The sequence below is a fragment of the Urocitellus parryii genome, chromosome 6 (genome assembly GCF_045843805.1).
Source record: "Urocitellus parryii isolate mUroPar1 chromosome 6, mUroPar1.hap1, whole genome shotgun sequence".
Classification (NCBI taxonomy): Eukaryota; Metazoa; Chordata; class Mammalia; order Rodentia; family Sciuridae; genus Urocitellus; species Urocitellus parryii.
Genome location: NC_135536.1, coordinates 105,423,712 through 105,443,186, shown reverse-complemented (window position 1 = coordinate 105,443,186; position 19,475 = coordinate 105,423,712). Strand labels below are relative to the sequence as shown.

The 19,475-nt window shown below is 34.3% G+C and overlaps 1 protein-coding gene across 2 annotated transcripts in view; it reads left to right on the top strand.

Moving 5' to 3' along the window:
• Ice2 (interactor of little elongation complex ELL subunit 2) overlaps nt 1-13,375 on the top strand; it is a 43,988-nt gene extending 30,613 nt beyond the window's left edge. For both annotated transcript variants that reach the window (XM_026384893.2, XM_026384894.2), the window contains 4 exons: nt 2,665-2,749; nt 3,784-3,834; nt 7,436-7,694; nt 12,300-13,375. In XM_026384893.2, coding sequence (XP_026240678.2) covers nt 2,665-2,749; nt 3,784-3,834; nt 7,436-7,694; nt 12,300-12,428 — 524 coding nt within the window. In that variant the 3' untranslated portion in view covers nt 12,429-13,375. The remainder of the gene's footprint in view (nt 1-2,664; nt 2,750-3,783; nt 3,835-7,435; nt 7,695-12,299) is intronic.
• The last annotated feature ends 6,100 nt before the right edge of the window (nt 13,376-19,475 follow it).

The following is a 19,475-nucleotide window of genomic DNA, read 5'->3' as shown; positions in this document are numbered from 1 at the left end:
GCCTCCCAACTTTGACACATCTGAAAAACATTTGTACAACATACTGTGATCATACAGAGATCTCAAGATTGCTTGTAAGTGAAGGGCATTGGCCAGAAAGCTTTTATCCTCCCAAGCCCTGCTCAGCTGCCCCAAGGGCTAAAAAGATAAGTATCTCAGGCATATAGTTAATTCATTTTAAGCTCACAGGTCAGGAAGCTTCAAGGTTGATAGTTGTAATCTTAAGGAGGTAGACCTTCATAGTACTTAGGATGATTGTCTGTATAGTTTTTTGACAGACTGTATTTGATGTATATTATAATATGTACTTTTTTAATGAGTTTCCTTAAAAATATAAGAACTGTTAGTCTCTTCAAGGCTTATTTTGTAAGCATCTAAAAATATAATATTGCCAGGTATGGTGGCACACATCTATAATCTCAACAACTCAGGAGTCTGAGGCAAGAGGATTGCAAGTTCGAGGCCAGCCTCAACAATTTAGGCTCTAAGCAACTTAGCTAGACCTGTCTGAAAATAAAAAATATAAAGGGTTAGGGATGTAGCTCAATGGTTAAGTGCCCTTGAGTTCGGTCCCCAGTACCAAAAAATAAAATAGCACTTAATATCCTTTTTCTATGTTATTAAACCATTAAAATGTACAAGTTTGTTATTAGAAATGTCACTATATAATTTTTTGCAAATATACACATATACTTATGAAAATAGACCAAAAGGACTAAGATGACAGTATGTTCGTGGACGACAATGCAATTAAGCCATCAACCACACTAAAACGATAATTGTTATAGATAGGTATATTAATAACCATATGTCATAGGAAAATATTTGCAAAAAATTATATATTATGCAGGTTTGGGGCATAGTATTCTCTGTATGTTCATTTGGTTAATCCTTTTTTTCTCAAGTCTTTTATATACTCATACTCACTCATTTTTTAATCAGCATATTCTACCAATCCCTTAAGATATGTTAAAATCTCCCTAAATTATGAATATTTATTTTTAATCTGTTATCGTAGTTTTTTACATTATGTATTAGGCTATGCAACTAAATGCACATAAATTTAAAGTTACAAAAAAGAAATGTCACTGTATAATGACTGTTAGGAAAAAAGAGGTGAAACTCAAACTTTGTGTAACAAGGCTGTTGGAACAGATGGATTTGTTGTCTAGAAGGAAGGCATCTGTTAATAACGTTTCTAATTGAATTCTTTAAGCATAAAGCAAATGAAATTAAAGTGGGCTACATATAAAAATGAGATATCAGGGGCTGGGGATGTGGCTCAAGTGGTAGTGCGCTCGCCTGGCATGCGTGCGGCCCGGGTTCGATCCTCAGCACCACATACAAACAAAGATGTTGTGTCTGCCAAAAACTAAATAATAAATATTTTTTAAAAAAAAATGAGATATCAAATTATATGTATTTTTTGTTGTTCCTATGATTGACATCAATATGCCTGGTAATTAGACAACCCAATATTAAGAGTTTAAAAAAATAAAAATCCAAAAACAGTATTATTTTAAAACAATATCACTTTTAGTCATGGTGAGTGTTTCTCTTATTCTCCTTAATAAACCATGACTTGATTGTATAACATTTGTCTCAGGGCTAAGTTTTGTTTCACTCTTCCTTGGTTTGGTATATCATAAGGCATCAGTGATGTGTCTCAACCCTGTTTTGTTTAAAACATACACATGACTTTTTAAAATAGAAGTGTTATTTTGGACACGTACTGTTTTGCTTTTTGGAATTCTAGATTCATATCATCAGGCATGAATCAGGCATAATCCTATGCACCTATAGGATTATAGGTGCATGCCTATAATCTTATGTGCTCAGTAGATTGAGTCAGGAGGATTGTAATTAGGAATTACCCTTAGTAAATTAGTGAGATCCTGTCCCAAAATAAAATTAAAGGGGCTGGGAATATACTCAGTGGTAGTATATACAAGGCCCTGGGTTTAATCCCCAGTAGTGCAAAGAAAAATGACTAAACAGACTGCTTAAACCACAAGAAATCTCGTGGTGTACTTTAAATAATTAGCCATATTTTTTATAATCTAATTTTCATCTTAAAAACCACATGTGTAAAGATACATAGAACATGCCCAGTCTATAAATTTTGATTTTTAAGTGCTTGTTTTAACAATAAGTATATATTTTCCTTGAAAAACTCAATAAAAATGCAACTTTAATGGAAATTAGAAATAGTAATATTAGAAGAGTTATTCTTTTTTTAACCTTTTTAAATTTTTTTTCAGTTATTAATGGACCTTTATTTAAGTAATTTATTTATATGTGGTGCCTGAGAATTGAACCTATTGACTCACACATGCTAGGCAAGGGCTCTACCACTGAGCCACAACCCCAGCCCTGAACAGTTATTCTTAAATTGTTGGCTTAGGGATTATTTTGTGTTTGTGGATATTTGTATAAACTTTTCTACATTCAGCAAAGATTTTTAAATGAATATGTATTTCTTTTATAATTTGATTTTTTTGTAATTTTTAAATATAGCTTTGCTTGATAGACTTGATGAAATTCGTATTATAATTATTAAAATTTTGTAAAAATTTTCTTGAAGGAGAGTGGGTGACTTGTTGGGTTTTTGTTTTTTAAATACCTTATTTGCTTTTTTTTTTAAGTTTGATATTTTATTTTTAGGGCATATTGATGCATTTACTTCAAAGCTTTTCCTGCTAGAAGAAATTACCTCAGAAGAATTAAAAGAAAAACTTTCAGCACTCAAGTAAGAAAGTTCACTTTGTGACAGAATTGAGAAAAACTTATTAGTATGATAACTAGTTTTCCTTTACTTTTAAATATTAAGTTTGCCCATCCTACCAAGCGTTTTTGTATACCAAAACTAAATGAATTTATTGTACTCAGAACTTTAAATGCCTAAATGCAAAGGAAAATAACTTATAAATATTATCTCATTTGTATCTCACAACTTTCTATGAAAGGCTGGTGGTAGTGTCTTTGCCATTTTATATATGAGAACTAGGATTTATAGGTCCTTGCCTCCAGAGCACATTACTGAGCTAATGTCAGACAGTCTAGCTCTTAGTTGGTATGTTGAATTCACCACTTAAATGAGAAATTGTCTTAATTTACACTAATTGCGTAGTACTAGCTCTGAGGCTTGATGTTTTTTTAAGAGTCCCAGATTCAAACTTGAACTCTCTGCTTTAAATATATCCACTTTTGTTTCTAAGAATTGCTTTTCTTGGGCAGTAACTTTTCTTTACACATGTGAATACAAAAACTACTATACCCCACTCTCTGCCTGCCTCACTTCTCTCAATGAAAATGATTTTTTTTTAAAGAAATATTAAGTTAGGATCTAGAAGAGATACTAAAAAAAAAAAAAAAAACCAGAATAACATTTAATTTCCCTTTAGTTATCCCATTCACAATCAGTAGCTTCTCTGTCATGGCATATTTAAAGTACCCATCAAATATTTGAAAACTAATTTATACCATCTTTAAAAGCAATACTCTTCTGTATTTTTAAAAGTATGTGATTTCAACATACAACAGTGATCTTTTTATAACTGCTTAACACAAGGCCAATACTTTGATTATAAAAGAAAATCAAGAAATAACAAAAATAAAAGTTTATCATTTTTTCATTAAAATGTTTAAAAGTTTAGCATTCTGTTTTATATTGTCACATCTGTTTTCCTATGTTATTGAGGGCATTTCTTTTCCTGAGAAGCTATAATTATTAATAATTAAGTGTTTTGGCTTAATTTTACATAAATTTCTTCTGTTTAATAGGGTTTCGAGTTTATTTAACATTCTCCAACACATTCTAAAGAAATTAAGTAGGTAAGTATTTTTTGGACACTTTGCGCTGATTTGTCTGATTTTCTTAGGAAAATATTCTTAGAAACTTTGAAAATATGTTATTAACAATCAATGAGAAAGACTAGAAGTACAAGAATTATTTTGTTGAAGTTGAAATTATAAAAAATACAAGTAAAAAGATAATGTGATAGTATCTGCTTTAATGAACTTGCAAATATATTTTCTTTTTTTTTTTTTTTTTTAAAGAGAGAGTGAGAGAGGAGAGAGAGAGAGAGAGAGAGAGAGAGAATTTTTAATATTTATTTTTTAGTTCTCGGTGGACATCTTTGTTGGTATGTGGTGCTGAGGATCGAACCCGGGCCGCACGCATGCCAGGCGAGCACGCTACCGCTTGAGCCACATCCCCAGCCCGCAAATATATTTTCTAAAAGGCCATTGTATTGGTTTCCTATTGTCCATATAACAAATTGCCCCTATTACAAGTAGCTTAAAGTAATATGAATTTATAGTTCTCTTTATAGTCCTGAAGACCTGAAATCCAGAATCAGTTTCACTGGCTAAGGTCAAGGTGTCAGCAGGCCTGCTTTCTTCTGGAGCTTTTTTTTTTCTTTTCTTTTCTTTTCTTTTGATACAGTGTCTTGCCAAATTATCCAGGCTGACCTTGAACTTGTGATCCTCCTGTCTGAACTTCCAAAGTTGCTGAAATACAGGCGTACATTGCCAAGCCTTCCTTCTCTCTTTCAGTTTCTAGTACTCAGCTGTATTCCTTGACTTGCAGCCCTTTCTTCCATCTTCAAATTTCATCACTCAGATGTCTGCATCCAGGTGACACTGCATTGTCCCTACTGTAATAGTATTTTCCTCTGCCTGCTTCCTTTAAGGACCCTGGCCCTACTCAAGTAATCCAGGATCATCTCCTCATCTCAGAATCCTTAATTTAAACACTTTTGCAGAGCCATTAAAGTTAATGTATTCACAGGTCTGGAGACAGGATACAGACATCATGGGAGACCGTTATTCAGACTAACAAAGTTTTTGTTCAGGACAAAGAAGCCACAGAGAACTAGTAACCAAAGTTTTTAAGTCTGTGGCAAATTTAAGAATATGAATTCTCCAAATGATTATTTGTCCAACTTTTATGAATTTTTACTTATTTTCTGTCATGAAAAGAGAAATAGACAACAATTCAGTAGTCTGAACTCAAAGTCAAAATTTCCAAGTTCAAGTTCTAACTCTCCACTTAAATTATACAACCAGATGTGAATTCCCTTATTTGTAAAATAATGGTGTCGGGTACAGTAAGTACCCGAGTACGTTTTAGTTCTAAGCAGATACAGTACTTGAAACTTGCCAGATGCTTTTGAATTTTTATTGTCAATCTTATTTCACTTGTTACTAATTTTCTTATTTATTTATTTATGGTGCTGGGGAGTGAAAACCTCACACATGCTAGGCAAGCACTCTACAATTGAGCTATATTCCTCAGTTCTTATATTAGTTTTCTATCATAGCTGTAAAATATCAGTTTTGTAAAACAACACAAATTTATTATTTTGGAGTTCTGTAGATCTTGAGATCTAACTGGTCATACTGGGTTAAAATCATAGTATTCACTTGTCTGAATTTGTTTCTCAGTAGGATTTCCCTGTGAGTCTTTTCAGCCTCGTTCCACGTTTAAAGGCTCTTGTGATTACATTGGGCCCACTTGAATAATCCCGGAAAATATGACCATTTTAAAATTAGCTGATTAATCACCATAGTTCCATCTGCTACCTTTCCCCTTTGCCATGTAAGATAACCAGGGTGTGGAAAAAAAAAAAAAAAAACATTTTTAGGAGGCCACTATTCTGCCTACCAGAGTTGTATGTCTTTATATTTTTTCATGTGCATTGCATTCGTATGGCATGTGTATGATACTTGTCCTTGGAGTGTCTCATTCTCCATAAATTAAATACATTGCTCTGGAGCAGGGCAGGATGGCACAGCTTGGGAGGTTGAGGCAGGAGGATCACTTGAGCCTAGGAGTTCAAAACCGACCTGGGCAACATAGCAAAACCCATCTCAAAAAAAAGTATACATTTTTCTGTAAACCAAAGTTTTCTTCATTTTTAGTGATTTTCATTAGTAAAATCTCAATCTTTGAAATGTTATTTATTCCTGCTTCTTTATCAATTATTATTTCCTTATATTAAAGTGATCAAGAAAAAAAAGTTTCTAAAGGATAAGAATAATTTTGGGGACCTTCTTCATCAACATCTATTACTTTTAATTTAAAAAGTTAATGAAAATGGCTGAGTGTGGGGATATGTGCCTGTAATCCCAGAGACTAGGGAGACTGAGGCAGGAGGATCCCAAGTTCAAGGCCAACCTCAGTAACTTAGCAAAGTACTAAGCAACTTATCAAGACCCTGTCTCAAAATGCAAAAGGACTGGGGATGGAACTCAGGGCTTAAGTACCCCTGGGTAAAATCCCCTGCACCAAAAAAAAAAAATGTTAATGAAAATGTAACTTAAAGATTTGTAGGAGATCTGTATAACTGAAGTATGATTAATCTCTTTTTTTATTAATGTGAGAAAGAACTGTTCCCCTTTGATCCAGAAAATGTGTAATCCCAAGAAAGCACAGTGTATTAATCATCCTATTAGCTCTTTATGGTTATACATTGAATCCCTTAAAGCTTTCTAAGAAAAAAAAGAAAAATGTGGATTGGATGTTTGACATAACTGATTATTGTGACAGTAGATGATCGTGATTAAGGGTATGGCCTGTGGAATTTGACTGCCTGAGTTTATATATAAACCCTACTATACTCACAACTTTGGGCAAATTGCTTCACATCTCTAATTTGTTTATTTATCACCAATGTGGAGTTAATAATTAATATTATGCCTTGAAGATTTGTTGCAGAGGATTTAATGAAAAAATGGATATGAAGCAGTATAACATTTGTTGGTTCATGATAAAAATTCAATATCTGTTGGCTGCTATTGCTACTATTATCTCATAATAATACTTCATATTATATCTTGGTTGTTCCATCAATAGTTTCTGCCACTTTATTTTAAAGTACTGGACGTCATAAACATGTAACATTAACTTTCTCTCATGTCTTTTGTCACTTTTATAATTTAAAATAATTTTTATTATAAGATCATTTAACATGAGCTCTACCTTCTTAAAATTTAAGTGTACATTTCAGTATTAACATTAACCTGTGTCTACTTCTATCAATTACTATCTGTTAATCCTCTACTTCTACCTATTAACTTATATTACTAGAAATAAAAATTAGGATGTTGAATGATGAAAATGTTGAGAGACAGATGTTTTCAGGAAGCATCTGTTCTCCATAGATTAGAAAAATAGGCAGATTGTTTTTCTATTAGATGATTGAAATTTTGCAAATTGCCTAATACATAATAAAAAGAAAATGATCAGATATTCTGAACTTTGTACTAAAGTTCCAAAGTTCCAAAATAATTTAGTTGCCTAAAAGGCATGAAAAGACTTTAAATCTGAAGTCTACTTTTATTGGTCTATTTTATATTTTAGAGGTTGTGGTTCTATGCCTATAATTGTTTTCAGTTTTATTAATAGATTGATCTTCAATGGTGTACTTAGCTTGCAGGAGGGTTCCTACTTGTTGTCTCATGCAGCAGAAGATTCTTCACTCCTGATCTACAAGACCTCTGATGGAAAAGTTACTAGAACAGCATACAACTTGCATAAAACACATTGTGACCCTCCTGGTGTACCTTCTAGTCTCTCAGTTCCTTGGGTCCCATTAGATCCCAGTCTCCTATTACCATATCATATTCATCATGGACGGATACCTTGTACTTTTCCACCCAAATCACTGGGTCCTGCAACACAGCAAAAGGTAAAGTCTTTTTGAAATCAAATGTTCTATTAGATTGTTTATTATTAATTTGTTTCATTCACTGTACTTCAACCTGAGGTCCACATTTCCAAGTTAATTACAACTACTATTCTACAACTAATATCCATAAGAAGGGTAGATAAAGTTGTATGCTCTACCATGTCCAGTCTTTTTGTCAATGGAACTTTCTATTTTTATAAGGTTTATAAACCAACAAAAGAAAATTCTAGCTTGCTTCATGGGTGCATGGGTAAGGCAGCCACATAGTTAAATCTCGATGTTCCTATAAAATAAAAAGTTGTATTTGCAATTTTTATTTATGCCCACTCTATTCAATTTTATTAAATATTTGAGACAATTTGCAAAAGAATACAAACAATAAAATTATGATATAATTAAAATTGATTGCTAGGATATGGAAAAATTAAAATGTAGTAGTTAATGGAGTGCTTTGTTATAAATATAGCTGTAGTATTAATGACTATATTATGTTCTGCTAAACTCAATATTTATTAAATTACACTTTAATGTTGCTCTCTTTATTAAATTCCTCCTAAAAATCTCACTTGAATAATAATTTATTTATCTAAAACCTACAAAGCTGTGGCTAGAAATACTTTCCACCATGTCACTTGTTCTCTGTATATAATTTAAGAAATTTCAATTTAAGTTTAGTTGTAGGAAAAATTTTGCTATCTGAATGTTCAGGAGACAAAACCTAGTGTGTTTTCCTTTCTGCTGCCAAAAAAAAAAAATCTTTGAATCAAAATTACTGAATTTTATAATCTTTTCAATGTTATTACCCTCAGAGAATTTATCACTTGTGTACCCTTTGAATGTTCTATTCTTTTTTCCCTTCTATATTACAGTAAATTAATCTGTAAATGTCCTTAAGTCCTTTTGAGAAATAGCTAGAATGCAAATATTGAGGACTTTTTTTAAAACAATTTACAGTGAATAGGGTTGTTTATGTTTTTCAGTTCTTTACCTTAATGTTAGAGTTTGGAAGGATTTGTTTGTTTATTATGTATTTATTTCTGCTGGGGATTGAACCCAGGGCCTTCTGCATGCTAAGCAACTATTGAACACTGAGCTCTTTGTATATTCTTAGTTAACAATGGCCAAGAAAATATAAATATGGTTAACCAGTTGAGATCAGTGAAAGAATGGAGAGGGCTGGGGATGTGGCTCAAGTGATAGCGCGCTCGCCTGGCATGCGTGCGGCCCGGGTTCGATTCTCAGCACCACATACAAACAAAGATGTTGTGTCTGCCTAAAACTAAAAAATAAATATTAAAAAATTCTCTCTCTCTCTCTCTCTCTTTCTCTCTCTCTCTCTCTCTCTCTCTCTCTCTCTCTCTCTCTCTCTTAAAAAAAAAAGAATGGAGAAAGTTAACTGTTAGCATCTTAAGTTATTTTATCTACAGTTTTGGTTGACTGTCCCTAGTTTACATACAATATAAATGGTGGTTTTTATAACCTCTTAAAGAAATAATAATTGAAAACCATTTTTGAAAATCTGTATTCTTTCTAGAAGAATGATTTTCTCTTTAATTTAGAAACACTGATTATAGTTTCTGAACCATAACATATAATTCTGTGCAGGGGTTGCTTATTCTTCTTAAGTGAAAATTAATGGTTTAATGTCTTGACTTCAAACAACTATAAATAGAAGGATAAATTTATTTGCCCAAGGTGTTTTTAAAAAAGAACTGAGTAATATTTTTATTCTTCCCTTATTGATACAGATTAACAGTAGAATAATGTTGAGTACCTTATGTTTTTTAAATACTATCATGATTTACTTTTTTTAAAACTATGGTCCAAAAATGTGCTTTTGTTTCTTTATTATTTGTTCTTTTTAGTTGTACATGACAGTAGAGTGTATTTTGACACACCATACATACGTGGAATATAACTTCCTATTTTTGTGGTTGTATATGATGTGGAGTTACAATGGTTGTGTATTCATATATAACCATAGGAAAGTTAGGTATGGTTCATTCTACTGTCTTTTCTGTTCCCATCAAAATGTGATTTTGTATAATAAAAAATAATAATAATAATTTATTTGGAAAAGGAAAAATTCTATATGTTCAGGGTTTGATTATGTAAATATATATTTTAACAATTAATTACTTGTATATCACTGAGCACAGTGATATATTTATTTGTATTTTTAAGATACTTCATGTATTCAATTTAGGAACAAATATTTAGTGAGTTTAACCAGGACCAGGCTCTTACATAGCCCAACACTAGGTACTATAGACAATGAGATAACCAAACTTAGTTTGAGATTGTGTGTGTGTGTGTGTGTGTGTGTGTGTAAGTCAATAGAACATTTTGGATATAATTATGATATAACAATCTAGCCCTACATTTAGTGGGGATTACCCCCACCTTCCTGCTTTGCTCCTAAGCAGACCATGGAAATAAGACTTTCTACTTTTTTTCTTTTCCTTCAGCTAAGCACCAATAGGGATTTTTTTAGCCTTAGCAGAAATGGGGAAAAACCACAACTTCAAGGAAACTGGGGAAGAAAAAACCTGTATGAAACATAAATCATCTGCATATCCTCTCCATGTACAGACTCATATAACAAATGTTTTTGCCCCAATGTGATTCCTTAGACCCTAATCTACTTGAACATAGAACTCACATCTGTATAGTGCCTTAAGGCACTAACCCTGAAGAGACCCCAGTAGACCCTGTGTCTGCCTCCCTGCTGCATCCAGCAAAAGATATATGGAGGAGTTCGTTTTACTTCCTGTGCTACTTCTGACTTTTGCAGTCTTTTTGCAGCAGCTTCATACTTCATACCCTTTTCTCCTACAATTTCTGTAATGAGCATTTATTTTACACACACATACCATCTTACAATGGAAGTCTTCAATGCTGACTTTCCTCAAAGATATAGTAGATACAATTAGTATAGTCAGTATATCTTTATAAGAAATACCAGCTATGTAGAGAGTGATATAGATATCTAAAAATCATAGCACTTTCTAGTAGAAATGTTATAAATGTTCATCAACCTCAGACAGTCTGGCAGATTCAAATCCTTAAGTTTTTCCTTTCTAATCATGTCATTTTAAACCTAAATAAATAAATAAATAAATAAAATTTAAAGGAAAAAAAAAGTCCCTTTAAGAGGCAGTAAATAATAGGTGAGGGACACTGGAGTCTGATCCTTTCTCAGTGAACCAGTAACCCATTGAAGCAATACCAACACTGCTTCTGTTGGGTTTGGAATATGAGAGAGTGCTTGGAGTTCCAGTATCACCCTTAGTGTGCCCAAGTATGGAATTCACTAGATAGGATGTGATGAAACAAAGTGTGAATGGTGGCTGGGGAAGATACAGGCAGATACGGGCAGATTCTGTGGAAATAATTTCAGGTTACACAACTTTCATCCTTCTCTGTGAGGGCTGGCTTTCTCCTTTACATATTTTTAAAACTTTCTGCCCTCCCTCCTAGTAGCCAAGGAGGTGACAGTATTTCCAGATCTTATTCTTAAACAGGACTATGATTAGCAAGGGATTGGGTCCAAAGAATGACCTTCCTCCCTTACACAGTGAGCTAGAAAAGGAGAGTGAAGAGAATAGTACACATGAAGGTGCAAGTAGCACCACGGGTGTCCCCCAAGCATCCTTCTTTCCCTTTGCCCATCCTCTGTATTCCTTTTTTTGTTTTGTTTTTTCTTCTATGTTTATTGTTTTTTCTTTCTTCCCTCTTGGGCTTTTTTTTTTTTTTTTTTTTTTTTTGTACCAGGGATTGAACCCAGGAGCAATTCACCACTGAGCCATATCCCCAGCCCTTTTTATATTTTATTTTGAGACAGGATCTTCTTAAGTTGCTTAAGGCCTTACTAAGTTGCTGAGGCTGGCTTTGAACTTGTGATCTTCCTGCCTCAGCCTCCAGAGCCACTGGAATTTCAGGTGTGTGCCACTGTGCCCAACGACTTTTCTTTGTCTCTCCCTTTCTTCCTTATCTTATTGTATGACCTTTTTTTCCATGTAATTTCTTCTCCTTCTTCAGCACCTCTGACTTGCTTATATTTTCTTTCTTTTGCCTTCATATTTCTTATTTCTTTTTTTCTCATTTCTTTTTTCCTTTCCTTAAGCATAATTAGTGCAAACATATTATTCAAAAGCCCTATTATTCCCTTTTATTCTAATTGAACATTTCAGCCCCTTCAAAATTTAACATAGTAGTTTTTTTAAAAAAAAAAAGAGAGAGAGAATTTTTTAATATTTATTTTTAGTTTTCGGTGGACACAACATCTTTATTTTTATGTGGTGCTGAGGATCGAACCCAGCGCCCCATGCATGCCAGGTGAGCACGCTACCTCTTGAGCCACATCCCCAGCCCCAAACATAGTAGCTTTTCCATTCACTTATCTATCTTGAGCTGAAAAAATTGTACTACTTAAAACTATATCAGATTAAAACTTGTTTAGTAACAGTTAACCATGTGACTGGTGACCAAAAATTTAGAATATTATATCCATGATGATTAGTACATATAGAAATAATACAGTTTACTATATGTAGGTATGTTGTAAATATATTAAGCTATTTTGTTCTTTGCTTTATCTCTTAGGTTGGTGGAACCAGAATGCCTACACGCAGCCGCAGGACTCCAGTTTCCATGGAAACCAAAAGCAGTTGCTTGCCTGCTCAGCAAGTTGAAAATGAAGGAGTAGCTCCAAATAAAAGAAAAATAACTTAAGGACTGTACTATGGAAAAGAAAAATTCAGAAGAACCACTTATGTTTAATTTTGAAAACTTTGAGGAGAACATGATCAAAAGAACAGTAGGCAAAGGAATGTTTTTCTTTTAGCATTCTTAAGAATTTTTAGAGTGCCTTGAAAAAATGCTAGCTATGAGAAATAAGTGTTTCTACTAAAATGGAATGTTTCACTCTTTACCCTTGAAGTTTGAGAGAACCTAGGTACGGTTTCAGATTACCATGGCAGGGAAATGAAGAAAATATTTTTATATTATACCGTTTTCTAAAAATTGTAAACAGGGAAATAACTTTTTTTTTTAGGAATAACATTTATGGTTATGTATTGTTTAATTTGAGTTATATTGCTGGTCTTTGAGACTAGCTCAAAAGGTTAAATATTATCACTGTCAGAAATGATTATGAGCATTGTAAACCTTGTTTCTGATCGATTTTGACACTTTTTATTGCTATAAAATGATAAGTCATTGAAGGTTAATAAAGGTTAAAAACTTTTTGAAATTTCATTGCAGACACTAAAGGTAAAGAGAAAAACTTTCTGCCTCTGAAAAGTCACAAGTTAATGTTTTCATGTCGGGCAACCATCAGTTTGTTAAAAGAAAACTAGTTGTATAACAGGTTTGGTGATGAATGCCCCTGCTTCTTGGCACAAATTCCAGATGATTGTTGAAATATGCTACTGGAAGTAGAGATGAGGGTATTTTCCAGGAAAAAAAAAATCTGTTGTTTAAAACTGACAGGGTTAAATGGGATGTAGAGAGCCTAAGCTAATTTTTTCCTCATTTATTCTAAGTAATTTAAATTTTATAGGACCATACATTAATTTAAAACCTGGCATAATTTGCTGATGTTACTATAACCACTTTGAATTTAAGAAGGAGCAGAGTTGTTTAATTTTGTAACCCTGTTCTTTAATGTACATTAAAAGTATCAGAAATATGTGTCATTTATAAAATATAAGTTTTGTAATTCAAGACAATATTTGCCTTGTTTTTATTATTTATGAGTTCTACACTAATATAAGAAATTTGACCTAAATATCTTCTCATATATTATAAATAACAGTTGAAATTTTTTCTTCAACTATGAAGTTTTGTTTTGAATTTATTTTTTATTGGTTATAAGGCATTTTTATTAGTACAAATTGTTTTGTGTATATTAATTTATTTTTTATACTTTTATTTATTTCCATGTGATGCTGAGGATCAAACCCAGGGCCTCTCATGTACTAGGCAAGCACTCTACTGCTGATCCACAACCCCCAGCCCGTTTTGTATATTTTAATATATCATTTCCTCATCCTGCCATTATCTTTTATAAAACACTTCGCCCCCCACCTTTTTTAAACTTTATCACATATTCCAGAAATGTTTTAGTTATGCCTCATTTGTCAGCAAGCCAAAGGAAAGGGAGGGATTCCATTGGAATTAGGTCTTTTGAAAAATCTGGACAATGATTGCTTTAAATCTCTGAGTGCCAGAAAGACTTGGCTTTTGCCATTTTTAACTTGAGGTTTTTTTTTTTTTTTTTTCTCTCTCTCTCTCTCTTTGGTACTGAGGATTGAACTTGGGGGTACTTTACCACGTAGCTACATCCCCAGTCCTTCCTTCCTTCCTTTTTTTTTTTTTTAAGTTATAGTTGGACACAATATCATTATTTTATTTATTCACCTTTATGTGGTGCTAAGGATCAAACCCAGTGCCTCACGCATGCTAGGCGAGTGCTCTACCACTGAGCCACAACACCAGCATCCCAGTCCTTTCTTTATTTTTTATTTTGAGACAGGGTCTTGCTAAGTTGCTGAGACTGACCTCAAATTTGCAATCCTGCCACAGCCTCCTAAATCACTGGGATTACAGGCTTCTTAGCTCAACTTATTTAGTAGAATATGTGTCTTGCAAGTGATTACTTTTAAATTATGTAAGCTATATATTTGGATAATCCTAATATATAAAGCTAGTTTTTCACTTTCCTTAATGTAACTTCTTAAACATATATTTTATCATGATTTATATCCTTTTTCTTACATTTTAACATGGAGACTTTATAAACAAGGAAATGACATTGACAATATTAGCAAAGATGTTAAAAAAAAATCAACCAGGCTCAGTGGCACAATTCTGTAATCCCAGCAGCTTGAGAGGTTGAGGCAAAAGGATGGCAAGTGCAAAGCCAGCCTCTGCCATTCAGTGAGGTCCTATCTCAAAGTATAAAAAGAGCTTGGGTGTTGCTCTGTGATTAAATATCCCTGAGTTCAATCCCCGGTACAAGGAAAAAAAAAAAAAGACATGAGGATGTGATGAGCCTGGGCCACTTATAACTCTAGTGGGAAGCATTTAATTTATACAAATGTCTTAGAAAACAAGGTAATTCAATGAGTGTTTGCAGCTATGTGCCATACCATAATATCTATTATTATTGTTATTATTTTGGTGTAACTGGGGATTGAGCTATACCCACAGAACTTTTTTATGTTTGAGACAGGGTCTCAATAAGTTGCCAAGGCTGGCCTTGAACTTGTGATCCTTTTGCTTCAACCTCCTGAATGGCTGGAATTACAAGTGGGGACCACCCCACCCGGCCCTTCAACACACAGAAATCTCTGAAAGGATGGAGCACATTTGTTTTGTTGATTGTTAAGTAACAGATACCTAATATTATTGCCTGTCATGTAGTCAATAAGTTAACAAGTTGGAGTCTTCAATGAATGAATACACACACCAAGGATAGTTTTTTTTTCCTCTGAAGCTCAAATTTTAGTGGAGAGCACATTACTTATCTATGTGATAAGGGCTCTGATGAAGCATAATAAGAAAGTCAGGCCTGGGGCTATAGCTCAATTGGTAGAGTGCTTGCCTTGCATGCACAAGGCACTGGGTTCTATCTCCAGCACCACCGAAAAAAGAAAGGGAAAAAAAAAGTCACCTAACCAGGTTCTGATAAATAAGGAAGATTTTCTGAGATAAAACTTAAGCTGAGGTTTAAAAAAAAGAAAAAAGAGTGGGAGTTATAAAGGAAGAATGAAATATTTTCCACAAACAAAGAATGCAGGTTATGCAAAGGTGAAAACTGGCCAGATTGTAGGCTATGGATGTGGGAGGTGAAAAAGAAAATGATAGGAGAGGGACAGACAAGCTATGTAAGACATTTGTATTTTTTCGTATGCATTGTGAAAACTAGTAGTAAAGTTTAATAAATAACAGTATGTGTTGAAAATGAAACTGAAAAACACTAAAATAGAAGTTACGATGCTGTGTTACAGTAATTGAAAACAGCCAGAATTAAAGCAGTAAAAGTGGGAGTGAGCTTGAACAATATATAAGATAAAAAAATGACAACTTGTTGATATGGTTGGTAAGATTAGTGGAGTATGGCTTCTAGGTTTCTTGTGAGTAATAAGTTAACCAAAACTTAGTTACTTGATATAACCAGAATTGATTATCTTTGTTTTGCAAGTTAGGAGTCCAGGTGCAACTTAGCTGGGTGCCTCTGGCTCAAATTCTCTCGTGAATTGTAGTCAAGCTGTTGACTGGGGCTGAGTCAGGTGAAGACTCAAGTGGACTTGGAGCATGCATATACTTCCAAGAAGGTTCATGCATGTGGAGTAGGTGGAAGGCCTTGGTTTCTCACTGGTGGCTGGCTGCAGTGTATATGTACCTCTTCATACATCTGCTTGAGTGATAGCTGGCTTATCCCAGAGTGAGCTGTACCGTGAAAAGACTAAGGAGGAAGCCACAGGGTTTTTTATCATCTTGTCTTGGAGGTCAAACACTGTCCCTTGTGCCATATTTTCCTTTTTATAAATAAGTCACTAAGTCCAGTTTTGAACTCCATATCTTAAAGAGAAGACTTTGAAGGTAATTCCTGAACATCTTTTTAAACCACCATATGTGCCATGAAAACTTCAGGGAGATAGAAGAAGAATTACGCTTAGGGTGGAAAGAAAAGAACACTTTTTAAAGGTGAGTTTACTTCCAACATGTTACATTTGATGTAGAACTAGGTGATATGTTATAGGTAGTTGGTAAGCTAAGTCTTGAACTCAAGCAAGAAGCCTCATCAGTACAGATTCAGGAGTCACTGGTGTATTTGTGGTTATTGAAATTATAGCAAAGTGTAAGATGACCCAGCAGAAACAGGTGGAATGAGGAAAGGGCTGTGGATGGAACCACAGGGGAAACCATACAAGTTCATTGAAAGGAGAAGTTTCATTGATATGGCTAATGAGAAGTCAGACTTATAAACTTGAAGGAATAAGAATGCAAGGTGAAAACAATGGACTCCCTCACTGCCAACTGATCCGAAAAACTTGGGAATGGTTTTTGTGATTTAGATTTTTGTCAACTGCAGGGAGTTAACCAGTTCTTTTTTAATTCTTCTGTATTCTGAGTTTGGATACCATGAACATTTTGAAAATATAAGAAACAGTAAGCTTGAGTAAAGATAGGAGAGAGATAATTTTTTATAATTTTTTATCAATGTGCTAAGATGTTTGCTATACACTATATAAGTGGTACTTTTTAATCAAACTCAAAGTATTTGATATGAAGCTTTATAGAGTTTGTCTTTGAGATGTAGAGATAAAGGGATTCATTTCATTGATCTTTCCACTTGCTGGGTTCCCTTGTCTAATGTCCAGACTATTTACCAAGGTAAATAATGGCAGACACGCTGAAGGTATGTATGTGGAGTTTGTTTCTGACCTGCCATGCAAAGTCAAGGCTTAGATCTGTTTCTTGGGTGGGTCTCCAGTTGGCTATATTAGAGAAATCCACTAGTCAAGGATTTACCTTTGACAGATGTTAAAAAGTGATCAAGTAAGGGTTTATTATTATTACTATACATACATAGTATAATGTGGTTATTCTCTCAGGAATGGGGTGCAAAATCCTGAGTGGAAATTGATTGCTGTTTTGAAGAACCCTAAAGATTCTATGATAAGTGGGTTGAATTTCTCTTTCCCTTTTCTGAAGAATCTACATTTTTCTTTGGGGGAAAGGAATCTTTACTACATGTCCTATCCTAGGTTTTGATTATCTAAAAATATACAGCACAGAAAAGTGTGTGTGTGTGTGTGTGTGTGTGTGTGTGTGTATATATATATATATATATGTATATATGTATATATATATATATATAATCTTAAGATTCACACTTCAGAAGGGCAAAACCACACAGATGCCAGAGGTTTCCAGGCCCTTCCAAGCACTACATTAACATCCTCTAGCTGCCTTGCTGCCTTTACCACTGTACCTGTTGCCTGCATGCTTTTGCACATGAATCAATGTCTACTTGGGTTTATTATCACCTATCAAAACCTTGCCTGTCCTGTATGGAATTGATAATGTATTTTGAGCAATCTGTTGGATGTAATGTATTATATTTCTGGGAATTTAAAAGTAAATAAGGTTGATTTCTGCCTTAAGGTCATGTGCTAATGTAGTTGAGGAAATAGTTATGCACAATTAATTATGATATAGGGCAGAATGTTCAATTTACACAGTACAAAGGAATAAGTAAAGGGGATACCCAGAAGTGAAAAAAGCATGGTAGAAATGGCCTTTAGGCTCTTTGAAAGACAAATTGTTGCAACTCATAACTAAACCAGTCAGAATCATTCCAGGTGAACTGGGCCTGCATGAAATAATCACACAGAGATAGAGATATACCTTTTTCTTTGGGTTCTGTGTCGGCTCCTCTGACTCAGCTCCCACAAAGCAGGCAAGGTGGGCAAGAAAGCACACCTCGAACCAGGGTTTTATTGGTGGAGACCTTTCAATGGAATACTCTATCCCAAAAGGGCAAAGAGGTAGGATTACAAAGGAATAGGTGAGAGTAACTCAACCCCAGTGGGTGACGCCTACTCCTGGAGCCACGCCTTGTTATCTGAGCTGAGGTAACGCCCAGGTTACTTGGAACTAGTATGGCCATGCCAGACTGAACACAAAAATTCTTCAGAACTCGGCGTATCAGGACTTAAAGGCATCTGCATCCAGGGCAGCTCCCAACAAGTAAAACATCAATGTAGACAAAAAGGAAGTAGAGGATTACTGCATGAAGGAAAGTCATGAAAGATGCTGGTTTTAGGAAATAGCAAATATATAACAAGCAAGGGAGTGGGAGATAAGGTTGGAGTGGTAAGTTAGATCTCAGTTGTAGAAGTTATTGAGTATTGTATCCAGATAGTCTTACTTGATTTGAAAGCACTGAAACAGTGAAGTCTTTTCAAGTAAAGTGTTGTTAGAAGGGTTGCAGTATAACAAATTATTTTGGGAGGAGAAAGATGAATGACAAGTGTTAATTGTACAAATAGGAGGTGGATACAAAAGCATAGATTGGAAAGCTGCTTAAGAGGTAGCAGATAATAGATTGACCTCATCCCCAGAATGAGTATTTAATCGTGTAACATTGTGTCACAAGTGAGAATAGACACTGTACTAGGTGCTGGGAATATAAAGATGACTTAAAAGACCTTGTTTTCAAGTATTTATACTTTCATAAAAAGTGATATCTAAACAAGAACCCCCAAAATGTAAGTTTTGTAATTAGTTTATGTAATGTATAAGGATTGTGAAGATACAGGAACTGCTTCTACCACTTCTGTGGTAATACACACCTGGAAAGATGGGCTAGCATGTGATAATACACACCTGGAAAGATGGGCTAGCATGTCTGACATCAAATTGGCCTTTTCCTTTTTTTTTTCCCTTCCCTCTTTGCAGAGGATCGAATGAATCCCCTTTCAAACTTCATGTGTTGGAAACTTAATTCCCAAAGCAACTGTGAGGCATGGGCTTTGGGAGGTGTTTAGTTCATGAGTGGATTAAGCTATTATAAAAAGGACTGCAGGAGCGGGTTTGCCCTCTCCTGCTCTTCTCCACTGTGTAGGCTTAGCATTCACCCTTTCCTTCTCTTCCAACTTCCCCCACATGAGGACACAGTAAGAAGAACCATTCTTGTTAGGTGCAGAACAGGCTGAACTATGTTATCTGCAGGGCAGGCTGAACAAATGTTAGCTGCAGGATGGC